This window comes from Ixodes scapularis, unplaced genomic scaffold (assembly GCF_016920785.2).
Source record: "Ixodes scapularis isolate PalLabHiFi unplaced genomic scaffold, ASM1692078v2 PGA_scaffold3__209_contigs__length_174095766, whole genome shotgun sequence".
Classification (NCBI taxonomy): Eukaryota; Metazoa; Arthropoda; class Arachnida; order Ixodida; family Ixodidae; genus Ixodes; species Ixodes scapularis.
This window is the reverse complement of record NW_024609868.1, coordinates 65,525,077-65,540,553: the sequence shown is the minus strand read 5'-3', so window position 1 is coordinate 65,540,553 and position 15,477 is coordinate 65,525,077. Positions and strand designations below refer to the sequence as shown.

The following is a 15,477-nucleotide window of genomic DNA, read 5'->3' as shown; positions in this document are numbered from 1 at the left end:
CAGCCTACAACTCTGGGGGCACGATTGACCCTCCCAGCTCTGAGCAACTTCTGTGGGTCATACGACGTAAGAACTTATACACCAACTCATGTTTACAAACAAACCGGAGCGACCCTAGCGGACGCCACCAGCGCCGCGCATGCGCGATGGGGGTGTGGGCAAGAAGCTCGCCGTCGCCCATAAACAAACCATGGAAACGCGATGTTGTCGGCGTCGGTGTGAGTCCCCCTGCCCTTTTTCGCGTTCGAAGTGTTGATTCTACGTCTTTCTGGCGATGACTATCTCGAGCGGCGTCAGCGAAATTACCGAGGCTCGTTACACCACAAAACTTCGCGTGAATAATGTGACATGTGGCGATTCCTTCCGCGTGGACGCCGCAGTACGAACGCTAAAGCCTGATTCGCATGATGAGATTTTGCTCGCAATTTTCAGTCGCGACGTCGCTCGGGCTGCAGAAGCGTGAACCGTAGCCAAGATGGTCGACGTCAATACTGAAAATCGCAAGCAGAATCGGACCAAGTGAATTAGGCATAACCATCGGTGATGGTCACTGGTAACAATGATCAACATCTCCTTGTATCTACTGTTTACATTGAGCCTGCTTACCAACCTTCAAATTTAAGTCTTTTGAGGCCTGCACTTGCTTCTTATCGCAAGTACCGGGCCATCATTTGGTCTACGGGCCGGCGTCGTCTAAGAGAGCAGACGACAAGCAGAAACGTTTGAAAGAGCAGACGACAGTTTAAACGATCGGGCGGCCGTTTGAACTTGAAGACGCACTGAACAAAGTCCGCAGGTGGTCCGCACGATTTGACGGTTTTCCAGCGTTCATGTTGCAGCAAAACAAATAAATCTAATGACCACAAGTATCCGTGAATTCAACCCAAAGTGCTTCCCGCACAAGCAATCGTTGTCCGACGGCATCTGCTTTTCCCTTTTTACAGCACATATCCAGATTCTTGGACGAACCGAGCACGTAAAAACTGACCTTCAAACCTTTCTCGACACTTTTGGTACAGCCCCAGTCGCGGCGTTTTGACAAAAAGGCTGGTTTTTGTCTGGTTCCTTTCAAAACAACGCAGGAATACACGTCTCGCATGGGGACTTCTGCCCACAGCCCCAGACCGGAAGTGCGACCGACGCGCCATCACCGCGCCGTGACGTAACAGAGACGAGTTTGTGTATAGTGACTCTGGACACGAATAAGTTTTCAATTGACAAGAAGCCGAACAGAGTCGGGCACGAGACCGAGAAACGCGGCTGCGAAAAGGTGCAGGTGCGGTCAAGACTGCGCGCGCATAGAGGAAGTCCGAGCGGGCAGCGCTGCACCGTGCGATGCAATGTTGATGCTGTCATTGGTATCGGCCCCGGTCCGTACCAGGCCCGATGAGATGCCTACCTGATCAGGCCCGGCCCGGTGAGAGGCCAAGGCATGCCTCATCTCTTAAATTCAAAGCTGCCTTTGGGAGGTGTTGGTGCATTTGATTCGTTTAGCCTAATTGGCATGAAAGATGGTGTCATGGCATTGTGTCGGCATAAAAATGTGAATTCAAGATGGGGATCTTCATAGCACTCGTTCAAAGGCGAAGAAAAGTTTCGAGACATTGTGGGACATGTACAAGTCAGTTTTTATGCAGTCCAGTATGAACTAAAGTCACAATAAATTTGAAATCTTCAGCATTCGCGTATTTCCGGGCCTCAGCCAGGCCCGGGCCCAGAAACAATAATACTACTTTGCCTGGGCTCGGCCCGGGTCCGGAAACGACCTGTGCTACATGGCTCGGGCCGTGCACTCTTCATAAAATAAGCGAGATCTGCCGTCGTGGTGGAAAGCATATTCCGTGCTGAAATACGCATTCGCATTGGAGCAGTCGTTTTACTATTTTTGATAGTCTCCAATTTTGGCTAGTTTGTGGGAAATGCTGGTGAAACGATGGAAATGGTGGCAGTGCTGACCCTGAGGAACTCATCTGCAAACAGAGCATGCATTCTGCCTGTCGACTAATACCAACACTAATCATTTTAGCCTGTTAACCCAATTTCTGCTACATGTGTATGAAAACTGGCCCATTCGGTCGAACATTGCTTAGCGTTTACTAGCGTCTTCAGGTAACCTGAATTTCCTCTTCACCTGAAAGCTTGAAAATAATGTTGCTTACTCCTGCTCTTTACTCATTAGAGGTGTCTTTATGCTTCCCACCTTGCCGATAGCTAAAAAACAATTTTTGTTCGTTGGATTTTTTTTTTTTTTGATGCAGTGAGCAAAATATTTTTTTTGCAGATGAGATGGTGTCTGCTGAGAGGATCTATCAGGAGCAGGCGCACGATGAACTGCTGCAGCAAGTGAGCAACTTCATGGCTGAAATTTCGCTTCTTCGACAAGAGAAGGAAGAGATCCAGAAGCAACAAGAACAGCTTCAGAATCAGATGACTACATGGCAAATCGAGCAGACTGCAGCAGCCCAACAACAAACCGAGCTTGCTCAAAAACTCCAACAAGACGTCGATAATGCCAACGCCTCGATTTTGTGCCTCGAGGAAATGCTTCGCTTGAAAACTGATAAAATTGCCGAGGTTAGCAAGACGCTGGAGCACGAAAGGACCGAGCAGGCTCAAGCTACAGCAGTCAACCTTCAGCTGGGCGAAGATCTCGAAAAGCTGATGTCGCTGAAGGTTTCCCTGGAATCGGAACTAGCCACGGTAAAGGCACAATGCGAGGAAATTGTTGTGGATCGTGAAGCCGCCGAAAACGTCTTCCTGCAGGCAAAGGACACCATCACCGAACTGAAGGAGCAACTTTCGTGCGCTTCAGATAAAGAAGACTGCTTGGTAGCGGAATTGATCGCCCTCAAGGCTTACCTCACAGTGGTGGAGACAGAAAAGCAAGAAATCAAGGAAGATCTCGCTTCAGTTCTTAAGGACGCCGACACTATGTCTGCCGAGACCAGCAAGTTGGGGATTGAACTTTGCACGCTCCGCAGCGACAAGTCTTCGTTAGAAGGCCAGGTGACCAAACTTGTTGCTGAGAAGGAGGAGTTGCAGAAGGAAGTGTCGATTCAAAGGGATCGAGCCGATGTCGCCTCGACAGAAGGAGAGAGGCTCAATACAAATTTGAGGATTCTAAAGGAAGAACAGCGGCTGCTCGAGGAGAACTTCCAAGCCCGAGAGAAGGTGATGCAAGAGCAGGTGGTGTTCCTCCAAGCAGAAGTGGAGCGGCTGAAGGGTGCATCCCGGAGCCTGCAGCAGGAGCTCGGCAAGGCGCTGAGCGACCTCTCTGCTTCCTACAACAGGGAACGAGAGACCGGGGAGCAACTTCATAACGTGGCTCTGGAGCTTGAAGAGGAACGCACTTGCAGTGCAACTCTGCACACTCAAATCGCCATGGGGGTCCGAGCTCTGACTGAGCTGCAGTCGTCACAAGAGCAGCTGCTGGGTCAGGTGCAAGAAACCGAGCACAGGGAGGCGAGGACTGCAGGGAAGCTGGAGTGCGCGCTGGCAGAGCTGCGTGCCGCAGCTGCCGAACGCACAGACTTGGCCAAGGCGTGTGACGACTTGCGCAAAGCGTCTGATTTGAAGGCGGAACAAATCGCCACCTTGGAAAGGAAGGCCAAGAAGTATGTGGTTGTTAGCCGGGAGCTGGAACAAGAGAATCGCCAGCTTTGCAAGGACCTCCAGGACTACTCCAAAAAGGATCGCACGTGAGTACACTACCCACTTTTATTTTCCTCTGTTCTTAAGTGTGTGGATACTATTGTATGCTCATTAGTCTGGTGGTCGGTATTGTGACAATTTGTGCCTGTCGTGCAGTTCTCGAAATGTTTGCTATGAAACTGTGCACTCTTGGGTGTTGTCTGACTGCCTATGATATAGCTGAGGTTCTATTTGCAGTGGTGGAACTGCTGTGCCAATTGCACCAAACTGCCAGAACGAATTACCTGCTACATGCTGCTCCAAAGACAGCCTTTGTGCACAATTTGCGCAGTGTCTGTGCCAAAAGGAAGCTGTTCTCGAAAAGGAAACTGAAAGTGTCTTGCACGTGGCATTTTTAGCGATGCCACTGAAAATGAAGAAAGTACAGTTTTTTTATGCCTAAGTATTATGTGCAAAGAGTAGGGCTGCATGAATATTCTAATTTTCTAATAGTAGTTTCAAATAATATGTTATCTGATATTCGCTTCCACATTACTACGATATTAATACTTTTCGAAGTGTTGATTGCAGCGAGTTAGCCCCCTTGAGTAAGCTTCTCAAGCACTGGTGCACTGCGGAGAAGCAATACCCGCAGAGCAGACACAGCGATCTCGCGACTCGCTTCGCTGCAGCGCAGCCGCACACTTAGGAGAAAAACGCACCTTCAAACTAGTATGGTGCATGCACGCACCTGGCGTATTAAAACAAAAAATAGAAAACTGCGATTGTTGATATTACATTGCAGTAATATCAGCATTTAACTGTGGTTATTATGCAAAGGCATATGTTAGGCAGCGATGTTCTAAAAACCTGTGTTCATTATTTGTGTTTTATTTTTATTTTTAACTCGAAATTAAAGAAAATATTTTCTTGTAGGATTTATAAATTCCCTCAATTAGGTATGGCTGGGCTCCTTTATAGGCTTAATTTTATGTCATTTGTTGTTTCCTTGCCATCCCAATGTAGGTACTGGGCATTCTGAGGCTACAGTCTATAAATATAGCTAGATTAAATTTAACTGAGTTCACGAGTGGGCAATTAGGAGCTTGGGAACAACCCTCGTGAGTTCAGCTGAATTTTCATTTAAGCATGGTGTAACAGTAGTAAAATGTGTGGAACAATGTGCCACAACTTTCCAATATTCAATTAAAAAATATTCCCTCAAACCATAGTTCACTTTTAATTTGCTTCGAACACAAAATCCATTATTTGCACATGCCTAATGAAGAGTTAATTATCAGTTCTTGTGCAAACAGTGCTCACATCGATCACAATGAATAGCTAGCACTACTCGTTGCGATTGGTGAGAGTAGCGTTGTGCTCTGCTTAGCTGCTCTATGAACAGCAGCAAGTTGAATGCGAGCGAGGGCAGTGCGAGACACATTCAACACAAAAGTGTTTGTTTGATGTCGAACTCTCAACAATTGCGTCACTGATGTATACCCTATACAGTAGGCAAAAACATCTTTTTACATCAAACCCAGACAGAAGACTCCATCGGTACTCCTAATAGGTTAATTGAAACATCTACAAAATTGCCGGCATAGGATTGTTCAGTAAATAATTGCAGAGGCCAGGTCCTTGGTAGGTATTACTATTTGGTCTTCCAACATTCCAATAACTGCAGTTTTTTCCACAGGCTAACTTTCAAAGAGATTGTATAAAATTTTTTGACATGAAAGCTCAAAATTGTCTGCTCTAAAAGTGGGAATCTCTGCTCCAAAACCCGTTTAACCCTGTTACAAGAGCTGCTCCTAATCACCACTTGTCAGTTCCACCATTGTATTTGTAAACTTCATTGCCAAGGGCATTTTTGTTTTCACTGCTTTAAAGGGGTCTTCAAAATAAAATGCACCTGCCCGATTTTATTTTTTTAAATATTCATTAGGCCTCGAAGTATTGCAGCAAAATATTGTCTGCATTTTATGAACCATGCTTAAACATCACATTTTTGGGACTGTCTGTAACAACCATGCGACGCCCTAGAGCAGCACGAGCAACAAAACAGCAACAAAAAAAAAATTGAACAGGTATTCAACTTTAATTAACCTTTAAATAATAAATTGAGAGTGATAAAAACTGTCAGTTGTTTATTGGCGTTCTTGTAATAGTTGGATGCCACTACATCACTTGATTGGAATACAGTTCCAGTTTCAAACGTGTCGGGGGTTTTTGTTGTTTGGTAACAGTCTTAGCCATGCTACTTGTCCCACTGTGGCTCACATTTGTTGTGGAATGCGGTTCCACAATGTCATGGTGGATTAGAATAACAACAAAACATAGCACTAAAATAAACCCCAAGAGGATTCAAACCCAGGACTTCGCAAAATGAATAGCAAGGAGGGACGTGCGCAGGTGTCCTCTCAACTACAGTGCAACCCACTTATGACGATAATGACAACCCGAAATTTCAATCGATAGAACCGATTATCGTTGTATCTGGACTAGAAACTTATCATTTCCAGTCTAGAAACTCTGGAAACTGATTGTTATAAGCTGTTCATTATTATACACTGCATCGTTAGAAGTGGGTTGCACTGTATTGGCACATAAGTTTTGTGCCATTTATTTACCATGGATGTAGTCATAGGACGTCTTGATTCCCCCACGGCCGGCTTTATGGTTGAGAGTTTTCCATTAATTTTTTTTTACTGCAACCTTCTTAGTGATAACCTGTACGCAAAGGCGATTGTTTCATATTTCCATTTTTATTTTCCTTTTTCTGAGGGCAGATCGGCAGTTGACTAGTCGAAGTGAGAACATATTCACAACTCGTCCTTTGACGATCGTATCGGGTTGCAGCTCGACCAATTGATGTTGCGAGCAATTTCGTAAACTCCTTCGTAGCACGTCACGTAGCTGAAGCGCCATACTGTATAGGCGTACGGCTCGACACCCAAAAGTTGCCCGCGGTGTAATAGGCGATGCTAGAGCTCAGTGAGACAACTATCTTAAGAGTATCTGAGCATTGTGTTGGATGTCTTTTTATGACCGAGAGGGAAGTTCTCTGGGAGGCCAAAATTTTCGCTTTTATGCTAGTAAATGAACTTAGACAACCAAAAGAATGAATGTGGGTTGTATCATAAAGGACAAGGATTCCATAGACAAATCGCTCAGAATTGTGGTAAAATTTTTCAGACCCCTTTAACTTTTATATTGTTTTCAGGGAGGTGAGCATACTCCAGAAACGACTCGAGGACTCTTGTGCAGAAGCCCAAAGGTGAATATGTCTCTGCCTTAAAGCACTATACATGGATTTTAAAGAGAGGCACACTTTCTGAAATGGCCTTTAACTTGGATAAATGCTATGTGGCAAGCGCAATGCGCTATATTTTAGCGTGCAACTCGGCACTTCGTTAAAGCCATAAAAACGTTTACCTCTGCGAGCAGAACTGTAGGCTGAATTCTACACCACTTTTCTCCCACTTTCCCCGGCAAATACAAGGGTTTCCCCTTGTATTTGCCGACATTTGTTTATTTGATACCTGCAACACCTTTTTGGGGTACTATTGTAAAGGGATACATATTGCAAAAAAAAAAAAAACATATAGGGAGTATATATATATATATATATATATATATATATATATATATATATATATATATATATATATATATATATATATATATATACATATATATACATAAACAAGAATTTAACACACATTATGTGATGCACTGGATACGGCACTTTTGTTGTAATGAATTCTGTGCCGCTAGCTGATATGCTCACTCCTTCCATTTTGTATTTTGTATGCAGGTGGAAGAACGACTATGAATTGCTGCAGGCCAGGGTCGCACCCTTCCAGGTTAGTGGGAAAGGACTGTAGCGTTTTACCAGAATAACGATCGGAAGGTTCGCAACATGGTGTTTTCTGACTTGGCAAGGAATAGACTCAAAACCAAATGGGGCCTTGGGATTGTTACTTACTTAGCGCTTCACTTGGGTAAAAGCACCTTCTGAAATTCTAAAAGAATGCATTCTCACCCCTCTCCTTGAATTGAAAAAATAATTTCTGGCAGTAACCAACAGACCCTTTCCAAAGGTTCATCGTGCAACACCGCAGCCGCCATGGTTTGGTCATTGTTTCCTGCGTGAAGCGTGCAGTTAGATTTGAGTTCACACCGAGCGCTGACACAGCACTCGTCTCCAATGCATGCCCAAAATAACACACTCTTGAGCAGTTACCAGAGAGCACACATTCTCAAAGAGGGTCTATTGCAGCTGAAGGATTGAACACCAGATAAAATTGCTTCCACCGTTGTGTGTAGGCATTTTGAGCCAACTCGCTTCACACCAGTACTTTTGGAGCCTGGCTCCAAAAGCGCTGGCCTACGAGTCCCCAGGCGGAGAGTTCAAATCCTGGCCGAGGTGCTTACAATTTGATTAAGGCTCGTTGGCAGAGAAGGCACCGGTAATTGAGATTTCAGTTGCACATCAAGACCCCTGGGGGGTCGAAATTAATCCTGTGCCCTCCGCTGGGGTGTGCCAGATGCCCTTCCTCGGTTTAGCCTGTAAAACCCCAAAATTTTGATGGGTACAGTTTTCTCATTTTCTTTCTCCGAACAATGACGATGTGCGGTGGCACTTTGTTTTTTCTAGTTGCAGCTGGAGCTTTATGACGTTGAGAGGCGCCACCTGGCAGAGAGAAACCAGGCTACCGAATCGGAGCTGTCCAAGTTGCACCACAAGTTCTCCGAGCTGATGGGTCACCAGAACCACAAGCAGAAGATCCACTACCTCACCAAAGTCACCGAAGAACGGCAGCATTACCAGGCGGCAAGTAGCCTTTTCAGTGTTGTAGCAATAACCACTCTTTTGTCAATGAGTTATGAATCGCGTGCTTAATTGAGTACTCCCCAGGGTTAGGCACCCATGCCTTTTTCTGTACTTTGCGTAACTTCTACCTATGCATAGCGGATTTCTAGAGGTTTTTACAAAACATATCATGCTGAAATCCAGAGTCGAAAAATTCTGTATCTTTTAGGCTATAAATATTTATAGTTTGGTTCTCAACCATTCATGTTTAAGGACCTCTTTGTTGGCAGAAGTGATGGGGGACTCATCCACTGGGGAGGACGGGGAAATAATGGACGATTACGAAAACAAAAGAGTAAATAAAGAACACAATGTATGCAAACTTACTTTGAAGTACTAAAACAGAACCTTACTCACTTGCTGTGCATGCAAGATGGTCAGCATAATTTTAATATTGTTTGGTTGAGGGCTTTCAGTACCCTAAGAAGGCGTTCAAGGACCCCGAAGGGTCTACGGACCCCCACTTGAGGACCACTGGTTTAGCCGATGCAGAATTAATTGACCTTTTTAGGAAATCGCCAGTTTAAGAGATTCTGGTATGAAAATGCGAGCATGTGCTCAAACAAGCGCAAGCACTGCCTCGACTGAGGTACCTAGATCCTGCTGGCTCCATTGTCCTGCAGTGACTTAGATTGGGCTTCCCCAAAGTCCCCTTTTTTCCTGTTGTGGCTTATCTTTTGCCCCCAAGTTAATTCTAATACCCCATTCACACGGCAGCAAATATCTACCTTTAGCTAAGGTCCCTTAGCTAAAGGTACTTTTAGTAAATGGCATTCAGTATCACACGGTGAATAAACGGAGGATGAATGTGTGAATAGGTAGTACTGGCCATACTTTTTGTATCAGCCTTGCCGTAACGATTTGTAGCACGTGAACTAGCATAAACGAGGAAGAAAAGCCTTTTTCTACATGGCGGATGAGCTTGGAGCGAGTGGTGCAAAGCGCACCTTGAGGCGGTCCAATGAAGAAGCTGAGGAATTGTTTTGAAGTGAAAGGTTTGTCCACGAACGATTTGCGTATGCTGTCCTGGAAAAGGTTCGCAATCTTATGCATTTGGCCTCCTCGGACCGGCAGTGCATTGCAGCTGCATGACGGGCCCAAGGTTTTAGACAGTGTTTTGAAACTCAAAGAACTGGTAAAATACTGCTTCGAAAATCGTTACCTAGTTTGTTCTAGTTACTGTTTTGCTTTGTTATACAAGAAGCCACTGGCCGCAGGCATTGTACAGATTCACTCTAAAATAAAATGCCTCCTTTCAAGACATTTAAAAATGAGAGGCACATGCCAATGCTTGGATTTGCGTACGCCGTTGTGTTGTATAATTGGCTGTAATATTGAAACGGACACGTTCAACGGAATACATGGTGGCTGAATCTGCTAGCATGAGTGTTTCTCATTAGCATATTGCACCATGCTTGTGTTCAGGCTTAATCCAATAACTGCTACTTGGAAATATTCAATTTGTTATAATGCACTCAACAGCATATATCAGTCATTTTTTATTTCGAGTTCATGGGTGAAGCGATGAGGCGAGTTGGCGAGAGCTCCCTTTAACATAAGCCCTCCCTTAGTTAAAGGGACCTTTATGTGCCGTGCGACGGCCTACAGCTCTCTTTACTAAAAGATCCTTAGTTAAAAGTACCTTGAAGCTGCCGTGTGAAATGGGTAAAAGACTTTCCTGCCCTCTTCTTCCTAATGCGCACATTGTTTCGTCCTCAAAATCCTGGAACCCAGTCTTCCACCAGGTGGCAACATGGTTGGGCAAAAGGTTGTAAGGTTTTGTAAATATACTTAAAACAAGAAGAAAGTCGGGATTTGGTAGTCATAATCTGCTTTGAATTTCAGATGTGTTGTGTGTCTCGTGCCTTGACTATTTTGGTTTGAAACGCCATCTCACGTGCCCGCATTCTTGCTCTTGCAGGAGGTCCTCAAACTGCAGGAGCAAAACCTCAAGCAGATGAAGCTGATCCAAAAGCTGGAGCTTGAAGTCAAACGTTGCTCTCTCAAGCCCCCTCTTGCTTCTCATAAAGAAAACCTGTTTCCCAAAGATCCCTCTGCATGAACTGTGCACTGATCCGATTTTGCATACACCTGTCGCTGCTCCTATTGTATGCATGCAGCCTTCAAACCAATTGGAATGGTATTTATTATACCAAGATTTTTACTGTCATTTTATTTTTAGATCATATATGTGAATTTTTATGTGCAGAATAAAAAGTATAAGAAAACATGGTGCCACTTCGTTCTGTTCGTGTACATGGTTTCGAAACCTGCAAGTCTACAGCCCAGAACACCCATGCTCGTTTTAGAAGGTAAACTCGTAATTTGGAATAAGTAATATATATATTTGAATACTTGTCCATCGCCAGTCTGGCACGAATGTGAAAAGTCCATCAAACTGGGGTGCCTTTATGTGCGCTTTGCTTAGGGTAACGACATCTGGTCGTTAATGTTCTGATCGCTTATTTTCCTTCCTCTGTTTTGAAGCTTGTGAAAATCTGTCCCTGCACGCACTCTTTGCTCAGACTGTGTTATGGCGACATTTTTTTTACGGAGATTTCTTTGAATTTTTTTTAGCATGTGCTGTCGGCATTGGGTACAACAAAGGATGGCATCCTCTAGACTAGAGCCACCAAAAGCTATGCTTCAGAGTAATGCTTGCCCATCTTGGGGCTTAAAATCTTAGTTGCTATCTGAAGCTTTATCTGAAGTCTCAAAAGAATGCTTTTTCGTCCTCTACAGATGTTTTAACAGTTCATGACTGAGCAAAGTAATATTACACGAGTTTCCTAACACCGAATCTAATGCTGAGGAAGTCTCACTTTCGAATCTTGACGATCGGCAGTTGCATCTGCTCTGTACTAAGCACCAAGATGCCGGCGTCGGGTGTAGGACAAAGTGGTCCTGGACAGTATGGTACCAAGCGTAAACCTGGACAAAATGGTCCCAAGTGATTTGTTGACTTGGGTGCTCTCTGAAGTTTTAGTGAATTGCTACTCTGGAGCTTCATTCAACATTTTTGTTTTATATTTTAGGAAACAGCTAAAGAAGTTAATTTAAGTTGTATTATTCCTCGCGGCTCTATTGCACCTATTTGAACAAGCCTTAGCACTGTGCAAAGCATGGAGCTTGGAAGTCTACACAATACATATGCATACACTAAAAGCGCAAGGTCGCAATGCACTCGCACTGTATTTAATTGGACAAGTCGGTAATACCACGCAAAAAAGTTAATGCAATTAGTATGTTTTGTCTTCAGCACTACTTTAACATACATCCTGCTCCTGTGTAATGCACATTAAAGACCCCAGGCTAGCAAGTGGGTACAGCACTGCCAAACTTTCTCCACTACAGAATAAACCAGTGTCGCCGCTCCTCAAAGGTAGGCTGACCTTGCACTGTAAACACAAACATCAAATATATGTTGTGGCATGTATATGGGACATTTTTCTTCTCGCGTTGATTATATCAAATATTATAGACACATTATTTGATACATCCAGTTCATACATATTATTTCTATTCCACTGTATATTTTTCCCTTCAACTTAACTCGGCTACTGGCGTGCAGCGCGTCTTGAAATGGACATGTACAATGGCCCAAATTTTTAATAATTTCAAGCCAGCGTCGACTGCCGGGACGGCCAGCGCTGTGCCGCGGAAAAATGCGGTGTCACGGGAGAGATTAAGCGCGTGCTTGCAAAGTTCTTTCTGTTGCGAGCATCGTCTGCTAGGCTATTCCGTGGACCGCACACAGCCCCTGTTCATTATCTGCTGGCATAGCTAACAGTCTTTAAGCAAAGATCTGAACAGCGCTTGCTTGTGTGATACTGCTTAGGCGTGGCATAAACCGTGCGTCATCTCGAGTTTAATTTACTTTTTTTGTTCATTTCATGTTTGTGTTTACTTTTGTGAACACCAACAAAAATGAAAAATACAGTGACACGACAAACTGAATGCAACGATGCATTAAGCTATATACCGCAGACAATGCTACGAGGCATCAAAACCAATCCAATGCTTTCACCCTGACACGTGACATTTTACTTCCCCGTGCAGTTGTACCCAACGGCAAGGCCACGTGACACACTTTTAGCGATGAACTGTTTAAGATAACTTGTAGCGTCGGCTGCGGTACAACACAAAGTGAAATGGAGTATAGACGGGGTTTTCGATTTGGCTTGGTGTTTTGTATTATCAACTGCATTGTTGCTGTCATCATGTAGCCAAGTAGTCAGTTTTCTTCAACGAGGTTGGTTTTCTTTGACCAGTGGGCGTGCGCACATATTTATGCCTCCTCGAGGGCCCATAAAAACACGGGAACGCATTGTGAGAATGTCGATGGGCGGCATGACGCAAAGGGATATAGAAAAAAGTCGGGGTTACACAGGCTAACGTCAATAGGATTTTGAACGCATTTCAAGAGGAGGGTGTATCGCCCATGCACTTCGACATTGCAAGCGCCCTGCCCTCCTTTGCTACCAAGCAAGGGCTGTGTGTGGTCAACGGAATAGCCTAGCAGACGACGCTCCCACCAGAAAGGGCTTTGTCAACACCACTTAGAGCAAAGGCTGCATCGCTGTGAGTTGCAACGTCACAGATTCACGACGAGTGGGCCGACCTGAGAGAAAGGCTTCTCTGCAACACATGCTCTTTTTTTTTTTCCTTAAATGTGTTTTTCCAAAGACGCCAAGCGGCGCATGCTCCGGCCTTTTTTTGTTTTTGTTTTTAGCTTTCTCCAAGCCCAGGGTTCTCCCGACGCAGTTGCGGAATGGACAATTTTTGCCTCCTTTGCACACGGCATCTTGCACAAGTCTCGCGGCAGGAGTACGCGCACTTCTCTAACCGTCTCTTCTCTTTTGTCTTTTTTTTTTTTTTTTTTTATCTTTTGTCTTTTGTGTTTGGTGAGCGTGGCAGTTAACGAATGGTGGTTGTCAAGTTACGGGCGGCTTTAGGGCTAGCCACGTCTCATAAATGCTGTGTCCCTGGGTGCCATGGGAACTATGAAACGTCTTTGAAGAAAGCGTTTGTGTTTAAGTTCCCGGAGGATGAAGAACTGCGAACAGGATGGGTGCAGGCAATTCCTCGAAAAAACCTGGTTATCAACGCATACCAGGGTGAAAACTCATATCTTTTTCACGTTTTCTTTTTTTAATTATTGAATTTATTTAATTGAATTTTACGCTGACGTGGCAGCGAAGGCGACAAGCACAAGCTAGCTCTCGCCTTTAATTTTAGAAACGTATCTTTGTAGCGCAAACTACCGTTTTCAAAACCACGGCCAGGAGCCTGTAGCCTTTGTTCTTTATTCCCTTCTTGTTCCTACATCTGTGGCACATATTATTAAAGGAATCAATGAAATCGTTGAGGCCTCAAAATCTGAAGGAAATTTTACCGTGGACGCTGAACAAAGGAACGCGACTCGGAGACGACTTTCAAGAACCAGTGGCTTCTGCAGTGGACGATCCCAATGAGCAGTTTTTGTGCAGTCTGACTGGCTTGGACGCTTGGCTTGACATATGGGAGAGCGAGAACCTTACCAGTGGCACGCTAACCAAGGAGACTCACGGAGCACTCCGTCAAACAACCCGTGCACTTGTACAGATCACCGAATACTGCTTCACTGAACTCGGGCTGAACTATGTCCTGCTGAGAAAGATTCAGACTGATACGTGGGAAGACCGTTTCAGGAATTACAGGCAGCTGGCTGGCTCGCAATATCACATATCTATAAGGCAGCTTTATGAAGGTGAAAATAAGCTGTGACTGCAGAGTACGTTGCCGACAATCCCATGTGAAGACGAGCAATGGGAAGAGCTTGAAAAACAAGTAGACACGCCACAGCCAGCTGCAACATAGTGAGTCAGTGTCACAAGCGATAAATTAAACCCTCCCAGTCCTAGTCTCCGTGGCAGGGTACACAGTTTATGCGTCTTTGAAAAAGCCGAAATGTCAAAAATGCAGGGCGGCTCTTACCAATTGAAGATAAGACGGCAACAGTTTCACTTGCGCAGGAGAACTATACTCTCTTGTTAGCTTTATCCAACTATGTTCGCCGTTAATGCAATGACACACAACTCTCCAAGCAGGCAGAGTTCATGAAGGTTCCGATGCAGCGTCAGTTCGTCAGCGAGCCTACAATGAAACTGATGTCTACCAACGAGACTTCTGACTTCGAGGCATGTGAAGAAGGACACACAAGTGAGCTCGTGCTGAAGAACTTGTTCTGGTGCAGCACGAACATTGAGCTGAAAAACTGTTGTGGAAAGGTGAACGAAAACCTTATGAGGTTAATTCCAAGTCAAAGAAAAGAAAATGTGAAACCCTAAAATCTAAATAATTATTTTATATTCAGTGCAACAGTTGTCATAGAATTATTATTGCATACATTGCCGTACATGTGCTGTGTCTTAGAGTCGTGAAAGCTACAGAGCGACATCTAAGTTGCTTGTTTTTGAATTGTGTCAAGGTGGATACAAGAAGAAAGTATGGATACACGAGAATATACAATTTGAAGCTTCTATTCGTAGTGTGAATGAACGCGGGTATATGTGTGCATGAAGCTTTCACAGCTGCATGTGTCCCTTACTGAAAATTATGCTTTAAGTTTGCTAAGTTTGCCTGCACTCGGTTAAATTAAAACTTGTGCGCTTCGGTCTAGGCGGCGTCTTTGCCTCTTTTAGTCTTTTCTGCATTTACCGTAATATCCCGAGTCATCGCCCACCCCCCTACCACCTGAAATTCATTAAAAAAGTGGGGTGGGCCATGTCTCGGTGGGTGAGCACAAACACTTGAAAAAAAGCGGAAAAAACCACCTATTTTTCTCTGCGTATCTAGCGCTGATGCACAAGAGATACATCAAACTCAAAACTCGTTTTAGTTTCATTGTTTTATAGAAAAAAATTCTAACGAAAGAATATTTTACTATAGCGAAGTCCGTTGCTTGCATACGCGCTAGAAACACCGCC

The 15,477-nt window shown here is 44.4% G+C and overlaps 1 protein-coding gene across 1 annotated transcript; it reads left to right on the top strand.

The window, feature by feature from the left end:
* The first annotated feature begins 2,282 nt into the window (after positions 1–2,282).
* Positions 2,283–10,739, top strand: LOC120847731 (hyaluronan-mediated motility receptor-like). The gene is made up of 5 exons (XM_040219595.3): positions 2,283–3,698; positions 6,857–6,910; positions 7,451–7,499; positions 8,294–8,470; positions 10,431–10,739. The coding sequence occupies exons 1-5, from the start codon at positions 2,287–2,289 to the stop codon at positions 10,569–10,571; spliced, it is 1,833 nt and encodes a 610-aa protein (XP_040075529.1). The 5' UTR covers positions 2,283–2,286; the 3' UTR covers positions 10,572–10,739.
* Positions 10,740–15,477: the final 4,738 nt, after the last annotated feature.

Bases quoted from the DNA above. Each gene is read 5' to 3' on its own strand.
- LOC120847731 (XM_040219595.3), top strand. From the start codon at position 2,287: ATGGTGTCTGCTGAGAGGATCTATCAGGAGCAGGCGCACGATGAACTG. The intron at 3,699-6,856 runs GTGAGTACACTA...TATTGTTTTCAG, and splicing joins TACTCCAAAAAGGATCGCAC to GGAGGTGAGCATACTCCAGA. The intron at 7,500-8,293 runs GTTAGTGGGAAA...TGTTTTTTCTAG, and splicing joins CCAGGGTCGCACCCTTCCAG to TTGCAGCTGGAGCTTTATGA.